The following is an 18,859-nucleotide window of genomic DNA, read 5'->3' on the forward strand; positions in this document are numbered from 1 at the left end:
TGTGGGAGTTGAACATTGTGGCAAGCATGGGTGGTCATTGGATACAGGCTTCCTTCTTGACTTTCCATTGCATTGACTTTATATTGTGAGTAGCTTCTGTCACAAATATCCTAATAATTTCTATACGAACTGTTTTCTATGTCCATAATCTGTCAATGAGTCAGGTAGTCACAAATATCCTGATGTTGGCCCATTGAAGGAACCAGTGAAGGTTGTCAGGTAATAGTAGCTGATACTGTATCTGAAGCACTTGGGTGAAACAACTGAGGAAGTTGTAGAAAATAAAGATCAGTAGTATACTTTTAAGTGATATAATAGAATACCATAAATTTATGCTTTTTAATTAAGAGCAAATGAGCATTTAGAAGCCACGAGGCAGCATATTACTGTATCACTTAAGACACCAATTCAGCTGAGTGGCTGTGGCACACACCTTTAATCCCAGAACTTGGGAGGCAGAGGCAGGCAGATCTCTGTGAGTTCGAGACCAGCCTGGTCTACAGAGCAAGATCCAGGACAGGCACCAAAACTACACAGAGAAACCCTGTCTCAAAAAACAAAAACAACAACAACAAGAAGACACCAATTCATTTTAAAGAGCAACAAGTTAGTCATGCAAGAACCACAATATTCTACCAATGAAGCCAGTGCTAGTCACACTTTCTAGGTTGCTGTCTTCATAGGCTAAGAAAATGATAAAAAGATTGAAAATATCCTAGAGGAAATTCACTAATATAATTGGACATATGTTAGAAATAAAGTAGGTTTTGAATAGTAGAAGGGCATGATTAGTCATTTAGATTACAAGTGATCACCAAGTTAGGACATCACTGAATTCATGTTGAATGGAATTTGACTGGATTGTATACTGAAGATCTTTCCTTTCCTATATAATCGCTCTCTGTTGCTTCACATATAGTCACTCTGTGTTAGAAATCAGGATAACTTCATCAGTAGTGTGATGTATACCTGTGGCTCTGAGAGATAGCTGGTATTGCAGAATGGAAAATGGTCTGGCTTTTTTGAGGGGTTGAGAGGAATGCTACTGTGTCTAGAAGATGTGGAAAAGGGTGTGTGGGTAGTGAGAGATAAAGTTGGAAAGGCAGACCAAAGCTAAGGCCACTAATGTTCACAAGCAGAAATAAAGGATTTTTGCTATTATCCTGAAGAGAGAGATTTCTTCAAAAGACCCTTGATAAAGGTAATAAAAGGGTCAGATTGGTGAGTTGAAAAGCATATGTAAATCACAGTCAGGAAGATTAATTATAGACCAGTTAGGATTAAAATTGGGGAGATCAGTTAATAGTAAAGTTTAAAAAAAAAGGGTAGTTTGGTCTTTGTTAGGGCTAGTAATTTGAGAAATGTTGAGGAGAACTGAGAACTCAAGATGAGCTTGCGATGGGTGATGGAGAACTCTTTGATGAGCAACTAGGTTAACTCCTATGTTCCCAGCCTGTTAAGATGTTGGAGACCTGTAGGAGAAGATGAGTGTGTTAGTTGGCTTTCATTGATATGATAAAATAACAACTTACAAGAAAAGAATTATGCATCAAATTATCACTCACTTTATTCTATTGTGTTGGACCCATGGCAACACAGTACATCATGCTGGAAGCTCATGGAAGAAAAGGCTGCTCACTTCCTGGTGTCTAAGAAGGAAAGAAGGGACCAACTTTTCAATGTCCTTCAAGGGCATGCTTCCAGCAATCTGATTTCTTCCCACTAGCCATATATCCTCACTGTCCCAACAACCTTGCAACAGTTGCACGGGTTGGTGACCAAGCTTTTAACATGTGGGCGTTTGAGAAGACCACAGGTCCAAACTGTAGCTGTTAGGTAGTTCATTTGGCTGTGTTGAAGCTGGGTGTCATTTATAGATCCAGGAGATGGCTGAATGCATCTGCCCACAGAATGGATAGGGAGTTCTGTTTGTAGATAACCTGTTAGCAGGAACAGTTGTTTGAATATTTACCAAATCCACAGACAGAATGAGATATCTCAGGATAGAACATTTATTTAGCTGAGAAGAGGTATAGGATCCATTGTTGAAAATTTCAGTGTTATCTGTCTGGTGAGAAGGATTGTTACAGGAGTTGTGGGAGGCACCTGGAAAATGATTCAGAAAAATTAGAGGAGCTGGGGTTATGGAAGTCAAGGAGAAACCTGTTTTAGAAAGCCAAGAGGGGATCCAATGTCACTCTACTATTGAGATGTTCACCGAGCACAAACAGAGGCAAGTGTTCCTATTTTCTGACAGCCCACATGGCATCAGGTGACTGCTGTTGTTCACTGTTGCTGTTATTAGGCTTAGGTCCTTGTCTTTTGTGACATTAGTACTGGGAATGCACTTCTCTTCATTCTATTGTTTGCTGCTTCATGGCCACGACAGCAGTACCAGTCCAGAAACCAAGACCATTCATATTTGCTAGTAGTGAGTGATGGAGCCACCAACCGCTGACCATTAGGTGGCCATGGGTTAATTGAATACTTCATTCAAATAGTCTGAGATAAACAAAAAGACAAGTTAAAATAATTCATTTAGTCTTGACTTTATTTATTTATTTATTTATTTATTTATTTATTTATTTATTTATTTATTTATTTTTAAGACAGGATTTCTCTGTGTAATTTTGGTGCTTGTCCTGGAACTCACTCTGTAGACCAGGCTGGCCTCAAACTCACAGAGATCTGCCTGGATCTACCTCCTGAGTGCTGAGATTAAAGGCATGTGCCACTGCCACCCAGCGACATATTTATTCTTATTAGTACTCATTTATTTTTCTTTTTTCCTTGCTTTCAATTGTTTTTCATTTTTCCTGTGTTTTTCTGACTCTTTGTTTTTATTACCAATATGTTACTTCAGTGGGTCAATTATCTTGGTTTCTTTTAATTCAGATTTTTAAAGCCTCACTGTAGAAAGAACATGTGACAGAAAACTGGCACTTGTGTTCCTTGCTCAAGTTTGCCTTTAATTAAACACATACCGTTGGAGAGATTCTTCTGGAAGCATTTGTCCTACTGAATTTGAGGTGCAAACTGATGGCAGAGGCATTGCCAATCAAATGACTGGGTAGGGATGTCAGTGGCAGGGAGAAATCCCTTGCTTAGCCATGGACCTTTTAAAGCCACCTCCTTGAAGGCCTAAATGTGATCAGTCAGAGCTAGATGGCCCCGGGAGATGGAGGAAATGGAAGGGGCCTGCCTGAGACCCAGAGTGCAGAGAAAGCTAGCAGCTGGCAGCTCCCTGTAGCACCTTTGACCACCTGTGCACCATCAGGATGCTCATCCAGTTGGTAAGGAAAACATCAGGCAGTGCCTGAGATGTTCAGATTCCAACGTCTTTAATATACAGGGTTTCTTTGTGTAGTCCTAGCTGTCTTGGAACTTGCTCTGTAGACCAGGCTGGCCTCCAACTCAGAGATCTGCCTGCCTCTGCCTCCTGAGTGCTGGGATTAAAGGTGTTAAATGGTCCTTTCTGTGAACAGCAATCTAAATTACCCCCATGCTAACGTGGTATATAGTACAGTCCCACTACTAATTTCAGGTACATTTTAGCAGGGTGTGGGAGGACAAAAAAAAAAAAAAGATAACCCAAGTGTGTAACTAACTGAAGGACTCTCAAGCATCTCCAAAAGGCAGTGGGGAAGAGAGGACACTGCATTTTCATCCCCACTTACACAGTCCATTGCAAACGTGCATGTGAGTTCTGAGGGGCGATGACGAGGGCGACAGCGGAGGCTGCAGTTTGTCATGAGCTGATCTGCACTCTTACACTCATGTCTGTGTTTGCTGTGTTTTATTTAGCAACTTACCAACCATATTCGAGATACCCTACCCAACTTCAGGAACAAACTCCAGGGACAGTTGCTCTCCATCGAACATGAAGTCGAAGCCTTCAAAAACTTCAAACCGGAAGACCCCACGAGGAAGACAAAAGCTCTGTTGCAGTGGGTCACCTCTCTCTCTCTTTGTTCATTTGAAACTGTTTGCTTTGCCTCCATCTGTTGGTTGTGCTGACTTCTAGAAGCAGCGAGCAGCACTCATGAGGTTCTGTGTGCTATACAGTGCCCCTTGAATCGTTACGTTTCTCAAGGAACACTTGTTGATTTTACTGTTTAACCAGTTGTCCATCTCCATGGATTCAGTCAGGGGGTAAAACTAGCAGTGATACCTCAGGAGAGTTTTTCTCCCGTTGCCTCAGAAGTAGGTAGAGATGAGCATATCATTTATATTTTAGAATTGAATCTGTAGATGCCACTTTGTTATCTTTATTTCAAGTTCTCATGTGATTTGCCTGTGTGTATATTTCAGTAGAATGGGAATGAAATATTAATTAAAAACTATAGAGAAAAAGGCCACATTTCCATTGCTTTTTTTATATTTTTGGTTGTGAGCCTAGCCTTTAACGGCTGAGCCACTTTGGGTTGGGGATTTAGCTCAGTGGTAGAGAGCTTGCCTAGCAAGCGCAAGGCCCTGGGTTCGATCCTCAGCTTCAAAAAAAAAAAAAAAAAAAAAAAAAGGCATCAATTGCTTATTTTTCTTTCTGGTAATGATTTTAATATGGCTGTTTAAACTTCAAGCATAAAAACTCCTGTAGGACTTTTACTCCTTCATGACCTTCCTGTTTTCTTCCTAGGTTGGTAGGGTAGGATAGTAGGAAAGCAGAGTTTCTAGAGAACACTCTCTCCTTTCATCTCTCTGTTGACCCCTCTTGACCTCAATTGTCCCTTTTTCTTGTGCTTCAAGTTACACTAGGTCTGTCTCAATTGGAAGACTGCTACCCAGTATTCCTATACACCTACATTGCCTGTCAATGATGATAGTTGATGCCTCTTATAGTACTATCTATCTATCTATCTATCTATCTATCTATCTATCTATCTATCTATCATCTACTTACTTATATTTGTTTGTATTGTATATGTATAGGGGGCATGAATATGCATGAGGGTGTGTTAGTGTAGATCAGAGGTCAACATTGGATGTCTTCTTTGATTGCTGTCCACCTTATTTTTTGAGACAGGATCTCTCACAGAACCCAGAGCTCATCAATTTAGCTAGACTAGTCCAGCAAGCCAAAGAGACCCTCCTATCTCCCCCACCCCCAGTGGCAGATTGCAAGTGCATGTTACTATGCCTGGCTTTTACGTGGGTGCTATGGGTCTGAACTTAGATCCTCTTACTTGTGTAGCAAACATTTTACCAACTAAACCACTTCCCTGGCCCATTTTGTGGCACCTTTATTCCTTGCACCTCAAAGCAAAATTAATTCCCTTATTTTTCATGTAACCAATCTTTAGTATGTAAGCCTCATTTCTTCCTGCATCTTCACTGTGTGTGGGGTGGTCCCAATATGCTTCACAGTCAGCAGTGAGGAGAGACAAGGATGAAACTTGATTCAACACTACTTAGTGAGTTGGTGCTGGGCCAAAATTCTGGACTCTGACTCCAGGTGGTTTACTTTAGCCATATTTAAGCACAGAACAATTTTGGGGAAAAGTTTCCTGATGACAATTAGCTCAGTCCCAAGTGTACAACAAAGCTTAAGACATGTTTACATTGAAACTCTTTACAAAGTACATATGGCATCTTCCATAAAGATCGGTTCTGATGAGTCAGGAGCAATGCTCAAGATAAGGGTCCAGGGAGAATGACTGAGGTCAACATAATGCTGTGGGAGTCAGGACTGGCCTGGACCTAAGATAACATAGAAATACTTAGGCTGTTGTAAAGTACAAGTGATATCTGTCATAAGGATGGGTTTTATTGACCGAGAAGCAATGCTCAAGATTTAGAGGAGAAATGCCAGGGATAAACAAACATAATATTCTGGGGGATTCCAGTAAAGCCTGGCCCTACAGATAGCAAAAGATCACCAGTCATAAACTACATTCTTTCCCAGCATTCAAACATCTCCTTCCTTTGAAGAGACAAGCCTGAGTGTTTAACTTTCCTGGCTTCTCCAGTGCTTATCTGTGTAAACAAGGACCTCTTACCCTCTATACTTCACTATAGTTTCATCCTTATATTTGTCTGATTTCTTCCCTATGTGGTGGGTGAAATTTGACTTTCTGTTCTAGCAATTCTTTTTTTGCCATGGTTGTCCAGCTTTAGCATGGCAATAACCACCTTCTTGGGTGAGTGCCCACATGGACAGCGATGCTATTAGAACTTTCCTGCTGTACTCATCCAGTGTAAGTGACATATTTCTTCCTGTAAACCTGGGCTGCTTTGCTAATCTGATGACTTCTGTGGTGTCCTCCTACAACTTGAACTTTATCATCCATTCAGATGGGCATAGATCTGGCACTGTACTACTGTCTCAAATCTTTGGAAAGAGGGGGAGACATCATCTTTCTTCAAATGTGAGGGGATGCTTTGAAATGCATTCTGTGGTTTTTGCTTTGGTCAGAATTAAGATATTGTTTGTGATATTAATCAAGATATCACAAAGGTATTGAACTTATTTTGGTGTTTGTTGTTCCAGTGATGGCCACAAAAGGAGATTTAATTCTGTTTTTTAAGTGAAGATATTTCTAAATATTTAAAATGTTTCAGTGGCATCTTAATTGAATCATACTATATTTTACTTAAAAATAATACCATACCAAAGAAGAAAAAAATTTAAGAGTAGAATTCTTCCTTCGTCTATGTCTTCTTGACTTTGGTTAAACTCATAAAATTCTTCAAGTTACATAGAAAAGAAATACATTTATATTGAGGTTATACATTATTATCTCAACATCCATCTGAAGCTAGGATATAAAGACTGGTCCTTGCCTCTGTGACTTCATGGGTCTTGACTACAGACTATCTCACCATTAGATTGTTGACTAGACTGTTGGTTCATCTTCTTCTTGTGCTCCTGCCTTTCCTGACATGCCCCTTCATTCCTTCCTCCTGCCATCCTTCCATGCACTCTAATCAGACTCTGGTCTGCATTACCTACCATGGCATCAGCAGTGAATGGGAACCTTTGTACTCGAGGAGAGGGTCATGAAGATACATATGTAAATGATGAATTGTGTTAGACTCTTCCAATCCTATTTATCGTGAGGAGAGACTGTTGGAGCCCAGAAGAGGAGTCAGGTGTATGCTAGGAGAAGTATTACTTCTTAGGGGAAGTGAATGCTCAATGCCCTGAAGTATGAGGAGAGTGTGTTAGGTTTAAGGAGTAGAGTAAGAGAATAGAGTGAAGCTTATTTCAATGCCACCAAGTGGAGGGTATGGGAAGAAGTGACGGAGATGGAAGTTTGTAAAAATTTCTAGTGTTTTACGGCATATGCCACAACTTTACAGATGTTCAACAAAAACCACTAAAAACATTAGCTGACACCGGAACATGGCTAAGTCATTTGTAATTACTTTAACTCATTATAGCCAATAAATTTATTGACAATAAAAAGATATAAGTTACAATAAAAATATACAAGTTTCAGAAGATTAGAAAATATTTTTCTATTAGATTTTGAATTTGAAAGTAGTAGCTCTAGTATGCCAGAAGTAGAATGTCTAAACCTAAGTTATCACAAATGGAATACTTTTCTTCTTTCTCTTTTATTTTAACCAGTTAGTCTAAGATAATTAATTATTTCATAGTTATTAAGCATCTCTTATATGTTGCTCATGTAGAGATAAACTGAGTGTGAGCCCTTGTCCTCAGGGGAGTGACTGACAGGAAAACAAATAGTGGTGATGTGATCTATTAAAGTATTTTCTAGAAGTAGGCTGAAGCAGAAGACCCCTTCATCTGGGCAGTGGTAGGTGGTGGTGGTAGTTGAGGATCACTGATCATGAAGGGTTTCTTGAAAGAATTACTGCTTGAGCTGAGTCTTTAGAACAGAAGGAAATTAGCTAGGCAGGGAATGGAGTCAATAGTGCTGTAAATGCCCCCAAACAAGACCAAAAACACAGGGGCATGGTACTTTGGGGAACTGGCCAGTATATTCTTTGTGTTTGAATTGGAAGGTATATGTGGATGGGCAAGAGACAGGCCTCGAGAACAGCCAGGGCCATAGCACGAAGAATCCTAGATAACAGGTTAAACCCAACTGTGGGAATCTACAGAAAAGCAAGCCAGAGCTAGTTCTACAAGTCTGTGATGACAGGTTTGCATAACTATGGCAGTGTAAGGTCTGACCTGAACAGAATCCTAGAATCAGAATGGAAATCTAGAGGTGCTCTAGTATCCAAAAAGAAGTTACTGAGGCTAGAGCTAAGGCAGGAGAATCAGCAGGTTCAGGACTGAGAGAAGTTAAGTGGTTCACGTTTTAGATGTGTTGATCCAAGACAGCTAAGAAAAAAAAAATACATGCCCAGCACACAGTTTCACATATGGGCAAGGTACTCCTATGAATCATGGCATCTGAAGGTGCAGAAAAATTGTATATGATAACTTTTGATGCTGTGGCCACCCTTAGACAACCCAGTACAAATTTAGAGGATGAGGGAGAAAGACTGAGGTTTCCATACTTTGAAGGAGAAAAGGAGGCAATGCCCTGTGAGGGGTTTGAGTGGCAGGAGCTGTGAGGGGGCAAGCGTGATATCACAGGAGTAGATCTTGCTTATTCTATTTAAGATTTATTACATTGCTTTAATTTTTAATTCAAGCGTTCCTTAAATACCATTTCATGTTATAACCACAATGAACAGAACACACCTAAAGAGAAAGATATTTAAAATATTTACTCTAGTGAAAATGTCTAAAATAAATCTCAGCAACTTGTGGTCTTGTAATGGCCTTCTCGACTTGACCAGTAGGTGCCACTAAGAACACCAGGAAAGGAGTCTAAGTGATCCCCTCCGCAGAACGGGGCAAGAACAACCAGAGAGCGAGGGAGCTTTAACCAACTTTAACTCAGGCTTATTTCTCTTTCTCAACTCCAGGATGGTCCAGCAGTTCGCTGTGGACTTTGAGAAGAGAATCGAAGGGTCGGGGGACCAAGTCGATACACTAGAGCTCTCTGGCGGTGCTAAAATCAATCGCATTTTCCACGAGCGCTTTCCCTTTGAGATAGTGAAGGTTTGTAAGCAATGTTCTTTTCTCCCTTTGCCCTACGTCATTTCCAAATTCTCTTTTGCAGCCCTTTTGATGTAACATGATGTGTGGGGACCAATAATGTTCTTGGAATAAAATCCTTTGTACTCAAAATATTCTTTTCTGATTTTAGTGAGTTCATATAGATTACTTCAAGAAATAATGCTTGAGTTTTTCCACGACATTTATCAGTTTTCTAATTTAAACTATTTTTGAAACTCTCCTGTGGGACCAAATTCTAGGGATCAAGATAGAGAAGGGTCTAATTTGTCTATTGTGGAAACACAGAAAATGAAAAAATAGACAAATTAAGAAAATTTCAAGTGTTGTTATGGTAGCATGATGTGAAAGTGCCTTTTCATGAGCTGTTTAGATGGGTTCTCTCTGAGAAAAGGACATGTTAACTATGACCAGCACAGCATTAGAAGGTCAGTGCTATGAAGATCTCTGGGGAGAGACTGACTCAGGGAAGATGCTGTGTCCTCCTCTGAAGCCACTGAACAGGAATAAGTATGATAGCAAAGAGCAGACTTGGCAGGTAGAGAGCTAGGTGAGAGGAAGATGAAAATTTAGAGAGGAAGGAAGTGCCCAGTTCATTCAGGGCTTTCCTGGTTTCAGTAAAGGGTTCACATTTAACAATGGAAAGCCACAGGAGGATTTTACACAGGGGTGTGTGACTTGATTGGGTTGATGATCCCCAAAAAACACTATGCCTGCTGGGTCACCAATGGACAAGCATTAGATATGGTTAGGAAGAGGGCCTAGCTACAGGTGATGAACCATTTTTTTTTATGCCTGAAACTCCTATAATCTCAGGAGTCCCTTAAAAAGGAAGAAAGCAAAATTACAAATATATAATTAGGCACATGATCTTGGAAGGGATCTTGTGCAAGGGAGGTCTGGAATGTGTGTGTGTGTGTGTGTGTGTGTGTGTGTGTGTGTGTGTGTGTGTGTGTAGTTTCTCAGTAAAAATGATGTAACAAGAGAGAATGGAGAGAAATGGATGACTGATTTTAGAGGTAAGGTTGATAGGCATGGATCGATTCAAGAGACAGAAACCCCAAGTTTTGGCTTTTTGCCATTGACTGAGTGATGGTGCCCATCAGACCAGGGAACTAAGAAAAACCGTCAGTGTGTGGGTATGAAACAAGAGTTGTTTGGGTTTGCTCGGCTTGATTGCTCAATAATGCAGCTCAGTAGCCTAGGGACTGTGCCACTTGTCTCACACGTGAGGAGGTGGATGTTTGTGTATTGGTGTGGGAAGTAGGTGGGTAAATAGATAGTTCTATTAAAATGTGCTAAGTAAAGTGACAAACTTCAGCACAGAGTGCTATGGAAACACCACCCACAGACATGAATCCGAGCCCAAGCATGCAAAGGAGCCAGACTTCTGAGCTGAGTTTGGAAGGATGAGTAGCTAGATAAGCAGTAAGAGGAGGGGGCGGGGTGGACATGTTAATGATATTAAAGGAGGAATGATAAAGGCTCTGAGCTGTGAAGCCACAGCATAAGATGGAGACTTAAGGCAAGCCATTGTTCTGAGATGAAGAGTGTGAGGGAGGAAATGGACAGAGAGTGAGGCTGGAAGGGCTACATCCCTGTCAGAGCTGAACCTGCTGCTCTCTGGATGTGCCTTCTGGGGCTAAGCTCCCTGACACTTTGATCCTACTTCCAAGTAGATTTGTTGTGCCTAAGACTTCTGGGAAATATTTATACTGCAAAGCATCCTGTTTTGGCTTGATGAGGTATTATTAATTTCCTTTTATAAAGAGGTCTTACAGTCAGGTGGTTAAAATGGCCAGGGAGAAAAGACAGCTGTGCTGTTGCCACCCATCAAGAGATACTCTCATATTTGCGTTCTCCTGTGGCCTCTACTTTACTACATTCAGCAAAAAGGAATTCTGTGTTTCAAATGAGTGGCTGGGTTTATGTCCAGGAGGTATTCTTTATGCACAGCACCCCTCATATATAATAGAGCTAAAATCTCTGCTCCACTGGAACTCGGAAATCCCCAGTGTTCCATGTGGCCTTGAACTCCATATAAACAGATGTTTTAACCATCTGGATATAGCTTACAAAAGACATGAGTATCCATTTATTAATAACGAAGTCAAGTTACTCTCATTCTATACTATTCAATAATATTATCTGAAGGAATTAAGTATCATAACTGTGGTTCATTTTGCATCTGCAGATGGAGTTCAATGAGAAAGAATTGAGAAGAGAAATAAGCTATGCAATCAAAAACATACATGGTATCAGGCAAGTGATTCATGTTTTCCCTGTCTTCAATCTACCAAGGAAAATGAGCATTTCCAAATGGCTAGCAGTTTTTCATCATCAGAATGGAGGAAAATAGAGAAGCAGAAATCAGAAGAGGAAATCTTGGTTTTAACTCAGCGATAATATTCTATTGCTAGAGAAAGTTTTTTTTTAATAATAATAATAATAAAAAACCTTTCTATATCTATGGCCTGTACTCCTCATGATATGAACTGAATCTTCTACTGATTTCTGAGTAGATGTGTGTGTGTGTGTGTGTGTGTGTGTGTGTGTGTGTGTGTGTACACAAATGCAGATGTGTGCATACATGCACATGAAGAGCTTATCCAGTGGACCTGAGAGGGTGGGAGGTTAGAATGCAGGTTGTTCAGGATGGAGGAGTGTGAGTCAAGCCATAGAGATGACAAAGTGCAGCCAGTCTTAATGGAGCTGGGCCTTTTGCGTTTGGGCTGTTGTGGGTAGTGTGGTTAGGAGAGTGGAGCGACATGAGCACAGACTGTGGGCTGGAGTGAGCTAGAAGCTGAATTATGCCTTATTCAGAGTACGATTATTCTGTTATTTTTATAGTTCACTATTTTTAGGCTTATATAATAAACCATCACAGACTGGGTAGCTTATCAACAACAAAGTTTGTCTCTCAGTTCTGGAGGCTGACAGCACAAGATGTTCCCCAGCATGGCGTGGTCTGGTGAGGGCCTTATTCCAATTCATATACTACTCAGATCTCACATGCTCTTATGTGGTTGAATAGAACAATCAAGCTCTCTACTCTCTTCCTATTAGACACTAATCTCACTCATGAGAGCACCACCCTTATGAGCTGGTTTCTTCCCAAAGGCCCTAAATCCTAATGTGGTGATATCAAGTATTCAGGGCTTCAACATGTGACTCTTAGGGGAAACAGCATTCAGTCCATAGAAATGTAGTCTAGAACTATGATATAATTTATTTAAAAATTTCTTGACCTCATGTATAGTAAACTAAACATGATTTGACAAGTATGTGTTGAATAGAAATGTCCTGAGTGTAAGCCAGGCCCCTTTAAGATGTTGGTTCATGGTTCATGGATTACCTTAAGTGAAGGAAGTGGTCCTTCTGTTGGTGGCCAGTTGTGGCTCATCTTCTGTCACAGGGCCAGGATGAAATTATATTGGGAACAGATTCTAAGAGGGACCCTCCTGTCTCTACATGTTTACCATACTGGGATTAAAGGCACACATCACCATACCTAGCTTCTAAGGTACTGGGATTATAATATTATATATGTATATATATATATATATATAAATTTAATATATATATATATATAGAGAGAGAGAGAGAAGATAGGGAGAGGGTTTTTTTTTCTTAAAGGGGACTTTACATAGGATGACATTGTCAGGGTACTGGGTGTGCCAGGGACAGGCCTGAATGCTAACATAGCCTGATGATGAGTTGACTCTGGGGGCCCCACTGCTTCACTATATACATGGGCAGCTCACATGTTAGCAAAGAGCTACTTTTGAAATCCTTTCGGGATGGTAATGGAAACTTAGTACATCACCCTTGTAATCTACTAGGTGTTGGTTTTAGACACCCTCTCCCCAGATAGCCCAATCTACAGATGCAACTCTCTTATAAAATAACACACTACTTGAATATAACATACCCACAGCAGCCTCCCTGTGCACCAAGTCATCTCTAGATTACTCATAATAACTTAATGATACATGAAAATAATTGTTACATGGCATTTTTAGGTAAGTATTATCAAGAATAATGTCTGTAGTTTTCTGTACAGACACATATTATTATTTTTTTTGAAAAAATTCAGACAGGGAACATGCTGTTATAGAGGCCTGCCTAGTTACGTTCCTTTTTGTTATTTTGAAATAATGAATTGAGACAAATGACAGTTACCATTACTTTGTAAGTTATGAAAACATGCTTGGCTGTCCTGTGTGTGGTGCAGGGCATTGATCCCAGTACTTGGCACATACTGAGAAGTCCTGCTCTTCTCAGTCCTTGGACATTGCTCTTAGGTGGGAACTTGTGTTTTAGGATTATTAAAGATAATAGTATAGCACCCACCTGGGGACTGTTCTTCTTTCAAGCTGGGCAGTGTTGGCGCTTGCCTTTAATCCCAGAACTTGGGAGGCAGCGGCAGGAAGATCTCTGAGTTTGAAGCCAGCCTGGTCTACAGAGTAAATTCCAGGCCAACCAGAGAAACTACACAGAGAAACTCTGTCTCAAAAACCACATATAAACTATATATAAAGGTGCCATATATAGAACTAGATACTATATATATTTTGTGTTATGGATATATGCATGTTTCTCTCTCTCTATTGTGCTCGTGTGGTATGTGTGCATATGTGTGTGTGCATGTATGTGTAGGGTGTACAGTTGCACATGTAAGTGTGTACACTTGTACATGGAGGCTTCAGTTGTCCTTCTTCAGGAGCCATCCACCTCATTTTTGAAACAGGATCTCTTATCAGCCTTAAGTTTTCCAAGCAGGCTATGGAAGATGCACAGTGAGCCCAGAGATCATTTCTTATTTATCTTTCCTCCTCTGGGATCACAGGCTTGTACCACAGTCCTGTCTTTTTGTGTGTGGGTGTTGGGAATCAAACTCAGGTCCTCATGCTCGCAAGGCCAGAATTTTAATGACCCATCTGTCTCCTCAGCCACCTATATACCTTTTACAGCTGGTCTGTTGCATGCTTCATTTAAGTTGAAGTCAATTGAAACGTATTTTAGGGCTACTGGCTACTACTCAGCTGCTGAAATCTAATCTGCTGCTCTCTTTCTCACATTCAGGACAGGGCTGTTTACTCCAGACATGGCATTTGAGGCAATAGTCAAAAAGCAGATAGTAAAGCTGAAAGGACCTTCCTTGAAGAGCGTGGACCTGGTAATGCAGGAATTGATCAACACTGTGAAGAAGTGTACCAAGAAAGTAAGTTCGGATTATTAAACTTGCCAGCGAGTGTCTCCTTGCTTCATTCACCTTTCTTATCCCTCTGTATGGCTCCCCCTAACTCCCTCACTGAAGCCATTCTGTGTCTGTGCAATGGGAAAGACTGACAGATTATGGTGGAAGCTGCTTTGGCAGTGGGCAGAGCATTGCCTTCCATCATGCCTAAAATACCTTTGCTTAGTTCAGAACGAGTGCATTTTAGCCATCCTTGTTGTCTGCAACAGATAAACATCACTTTAGGATAATTAGATGAATGCTATAAACAAATCCCTATGGTCTGTGGTTGAAGATAATTGCTAGATAAGGGCATCATTGACACTGTGTGTATCAGTAAAAGAATCTTTTAAATGATTAATAATTCCACTTTAGCCTGGCCTTCTGAAAACAAACAGTGTTATGTATTGGTTAAGAGGCCTCTGAGGCCCAGTAACCCAGATTCAAACATTATTTCTGGCTTCTCTCTGTAAGCACCTTCCAATCCAAATGCAAAGATGTTTCAAATGTGCCATGCCCCTGTGTGTTTGTGTTTTTGTACTTGTTTTGTGTATTTACAGCAGCATGGTGTTCGGCGTCCAGATACTTCAGGCATCATTCCGTTTAGTCCTCACTGTGGTGGCATTATCATTGGTATAAGTCTATGTCACACATTAGAGTGGCCTGCTAGTATACTGGTGAACGTAGCCACCTTTTCATGTCACACATAAATTAATAAGTTGGAGGGAATAAATATGATGCCTGAGATCACAGAGTGAGAACTAAACAGAGTGATGCCTGAAGACCTATCGACACCTAACACATTGATGAATCACAGTAAGTGGCCATTTCCACAGCAACCTATATTCTGTGCTTTGAATATATATTAAATCTATAGAGGAGAGTCCTTGGGGAGAGACTTTCCAGCTTGAGTGACATCTCACTGAAGAATATGAAGAAAATATGCTAAATTGCTAAGACCATTAAAAGACTTTTGGGGGGAAGCTGGAAAGATGGCTTAGCAGTTAAGAGCACTCATTGCACTGGCAGAGGACTGGAGTTCAGTTCCTACTACCCACATGTGATAGCTCATGACTGCCTGTAATTCTGGCTCTGGGGTTCTAAAGTCTTCTTCTGGCTTCTATAGGTACCCATATACATGCATGTGTGTGCACACACATTTATAAATTTAAAGAGTTAAATGTATTTGCATATTGTTTCTTTTCCTTTTTTTAAATTTTATTTTTAATTAATTGTTATTATTTTTTACACAGGGTCTCTCTGTGTAGCCCTGGCTAGCCTAGAACTCACTATGTAGACCAAGCTGGCCTCGAACTTGCAGGGATCCACCTACCTTTGCCTCATACGTACTTGGATTAAAGGTGTGCCCTACCATAAAACATTTAAAGACGTCTTTTGTATTGGAAAGGAGAGTTGTGGTAGTATTTAGGGGAAAGCAGGCCTAATCCATGACAGTTGATTCTGGGAACATGAGCATTTCTGGAAAACATGTTTTTTGTTTTTGTTGCTCTTTGCTTTATGTGTGGTTACTGGCAGCAACTGGTAGGCAGGGCATGGGTGTTGGTCCCAGTCTCCTGGAAGAGAAGCTCAGATGAAGAAGATCTGTGAATAGTGAACAAGGCAAGCGAGTGAGACTTCTGACTCTAAACTCTAAACAATAGGAGGCAAGGGAAGTAACACGGTATCTAGAAGTAACTAGAAGCCGAGAACCCCCTGTGGAATTGCTACAGTGCTTCTGTGAGCCTTGCCATCCAAGTCTCTCTTTCCATGCAAACAGCAAAGGCCCCAAGGGATAAGGAGCCAAGGATGGTGGGGGCAGAAGTGATGGAGAAGAAAATCATCTTTTGAACACCAGCATTCCACGGCTTGGAAGCCGGTTAATACGCCACACTCTGGGCTCCCTGTCTTGTTGCCTCTGCATCTAAAGAACTCGTGATTGGCTCTTTAACCGACCCGTAGGATTAACTAGTATTGCACCCTGTGTTAGCCACCCAGATTGCCAGCGTCAGCATACAGATGTGGTCTGTGCAAAGGCTTTCCTTTAGGTGCACTGTGTCCTCCTACATCTACGAACAAAGAGCAATGGAATTGCACTGATCCTTAAACCTATTCACCCAACTAGATTTCACAGAGTATAAACTGATCAAATGCAGAGGGAAAAAAAAATGGTTTGGTTTCTCTGAAAATTGAGTTGAATGCTTTGCAAAGCCTTGCTAAATTGTTATCTGTGAATACTGTGCTACTGGTAAGGTATGGGCAGGATAACAGTAAAACAGTGCATGCAGTTGGCCGAGTGCTTATAAAAATGTAGAGTTTCTGCATTCAGAGTATTTAACAAGTGTGTTCACATTCTCCCTCCCTTTAAAGAAAGCAAAACTGGAAATCGTAGATGAAGGATGTGGTTTATGTAAGACAGAAGAGGCATAACTCTAATCAGTGGATCCATATGCAGAGAGCAGGCCCTGGCCTGACATCAAAAGATTGGCACATGTGTGTAGATTTATGTTTTCAGTTATAGAAAGTGTTTATGGTATGTATGAATCTTTTTATTTGTTTATTTTTTTATCATTTTCCATTTTATCCGACTTACTGGAAAAGCGACAGTAAGCCTGGGATGAGACAGTTTGTGCCCAGATACTTTCTGGCTCCTATTCTTGCTCCCCCGAACTTGAACCTCCCTTTCCATTACAAGTTTTGGATCAATCTCTTGTATATTTTTGCTTTCTTCCTGGAACATTCTATATTTTGCTTTAAATGAAATAAAGTGAAACAAAGAAAGCCTAGATTTCTCCCCAAGTTGGTCTGCCCTAGAGATTTCTTCATGGATGGAAATTTATTGGTACAAACCTAAAGAAATATTGAGTGGCCTGAGATTAGGCACAATGTTGGCCTACTTCTCTTGTCATGGGTCCCAAACATGATTCTACCATTCTCCTGAAAGAGTCTTCCATGAAGTTCCAAGTGGTACTAGGACACTCCTCCAATCTTCCTGCTGTCACAGCCAGTCCCTGTCTCCTCCCATGAAGCATCAGGATTTTTAGAAGCTAGCTGTAGGCAAGCTTCTCTTTCTTGCCTGCCAGTTCTCAAATAATCAATATGGATACTTAATATTAATTGTAATTAATTGTAACCCATTTCTATTAATCTATGTGTTATCACATGGCTCATGGCTTTACCTGTCCTCCAGCATGCCTTGCTCCCTCTCCATCTCCTGGTAACTCTCCTGACTCTGCCCTTCTTCTTCCCAGTGTTTTAGTCTGATTTTCCCATCTAACCTTATCCTGTCCAGCTATTGACCAGTCAGCTTCTATATTGAACCAATCACAACATAATTTACACAGTGCATGTAATAATTATTCCACAGCAGATGGCTTACATTTTTCTCCTTCATTCTCAATTAACCTTCAGTCTTTGTCCAGGCAGAGCTCATGTCTAACAGCCAACAGCTACTGTTCTTTGATGGTGTTGCTTCCTGAGACTCTCCATTCAGTCCCTGCTGGGGTTACACTCACCTAACTTCCTGTGGTCCTTGGCATCACAGACAGATGTCTTAGAAGATGCAGTCCATAAATTTATGGCATGCAGAACGCAGGTCACCCCTTGAACTTTCCTTAGATTTTTTAAAAGGCCATTAAAGAATTAATGGAAGAGCTCAGAGGATATTTGAAAGGTACTTTTTCCTCTTTGCCTCTGAGACCTACATTCAAAAACACAAGAGTAGGAGTTTTAAATCAGAGAGCCCACTGTGTTGGAGAGAGAGTTGGGTGAGTGAGACACTTTTGATTTGTTGATCAGTTACTTAATTTCTGCCTGATTTAATGTTTCTACTAGTTGAAACTCAAAGGATGGTGAAAGTGAACATTTGTCTTCATCCTGAGTTCCCAAGAAGCTTGGAAACCATGTGCCCCTTTATTGGATGGGTGCCACAATGTACTGAGGCTTGTATCTTAATGTAATCTTTGCTTATTTTTTTTTTTTTTTTTTTTTTTTTTTTTTTTTTTTTTTTTTTTTTTTTTTTTTTTTTTTGTTTTAATGTAATCTTAATGCTATTCAATAATACTCCATTGGATTCCAATTAGTGACTCCTCATATTCTCCATACAGGGACACTAAGTTGAATATCTCTTCTTCACCTTTACATGATAATTTCATGGGGGCCATAAACCAGGAGATTGGCTTCTTATCTTCCAACCTCCCAAGCTTTCCTGTAGTCAGAGCACCCTCCTGCCTTATCTTTATCTCTGATAAGACACTGGCTCTGGTCAAGGTTAACATTCATACCTCCACTCTCACTTCCTATGAAAACTTGCTCTTAGGAGTCTTTGGTTTTCTGTACAGTCACATTCTCTGTCACATTAGCAAGGCCAGCACATACCTATGCCCAAGAAAAACTCCACCTCAAGCCTTTCTTCTGTCCTCTCCTCCAGTTAATTTTTCAATCTCCATCTGGCTTGCACTCTACCACTTTCTAGAGATACTCACCACCAAGGTCAACTGGGGCCTGTCTGCCATAACTTTTGGACACTCTTACTCCTCTTGAAAGTCACTCTTGTTTTGAAGTGGCCATGCCTCTCTCTCACTCAT

The 18,859-nt window shown here is 40.6% G+C and overlaps 1 protein-coding gene across 8 annotated transcripts in view; it reads left to right on the top strand.

Moving 5' to 3' along the window:
* The window catches only part of Dnm3 (dynamin 3), a 500,231-nt gene that overhangs the window by 167,786 nt on the left and 313,586 nt on the right, over window positions 1-18,859 (top strand). For all 8 annotated transcript variants that reach the window (XM_037211326.1, XM_028864441.2, XM_028864444.2 and 5 more), the window contains exons 7-10: window positions 3,805-3,947; window positions 8,887-9,022; window positions 11,232-11,299; window positions 14,123-14,261. In XM_037211326.1, coding sequence (XP_037067221.1) covers window positions 3,805-3,947; window positions 8,887-9,022; window positions 11,232-11,299; window positions 14,123-14,261 — 486 coding nt within the window. The remainder of the gene's footprint in view (window positions 1-3,804; window positions 3,948-8,886; window positions 9,023-11,231; window positions 11,300-14,122; window positions 14,262-18,859) is intronic.

Source organism: Peromyscus leucopus, chromosome 15, assembly GCF_004664715.2.
Source record: "Peromyscus leucopus breed LL Stock chromosome 15, UCI_PerLeu_2.1, whole genome shotgun sequence".
In the NCBI taxonomy this organism is placed as follows: Eukaryota; Metazoa; Chordata; class Mammalia; order Rodentia; family Cricetidae; genus Peromyscus; species Peromyscus leucopus.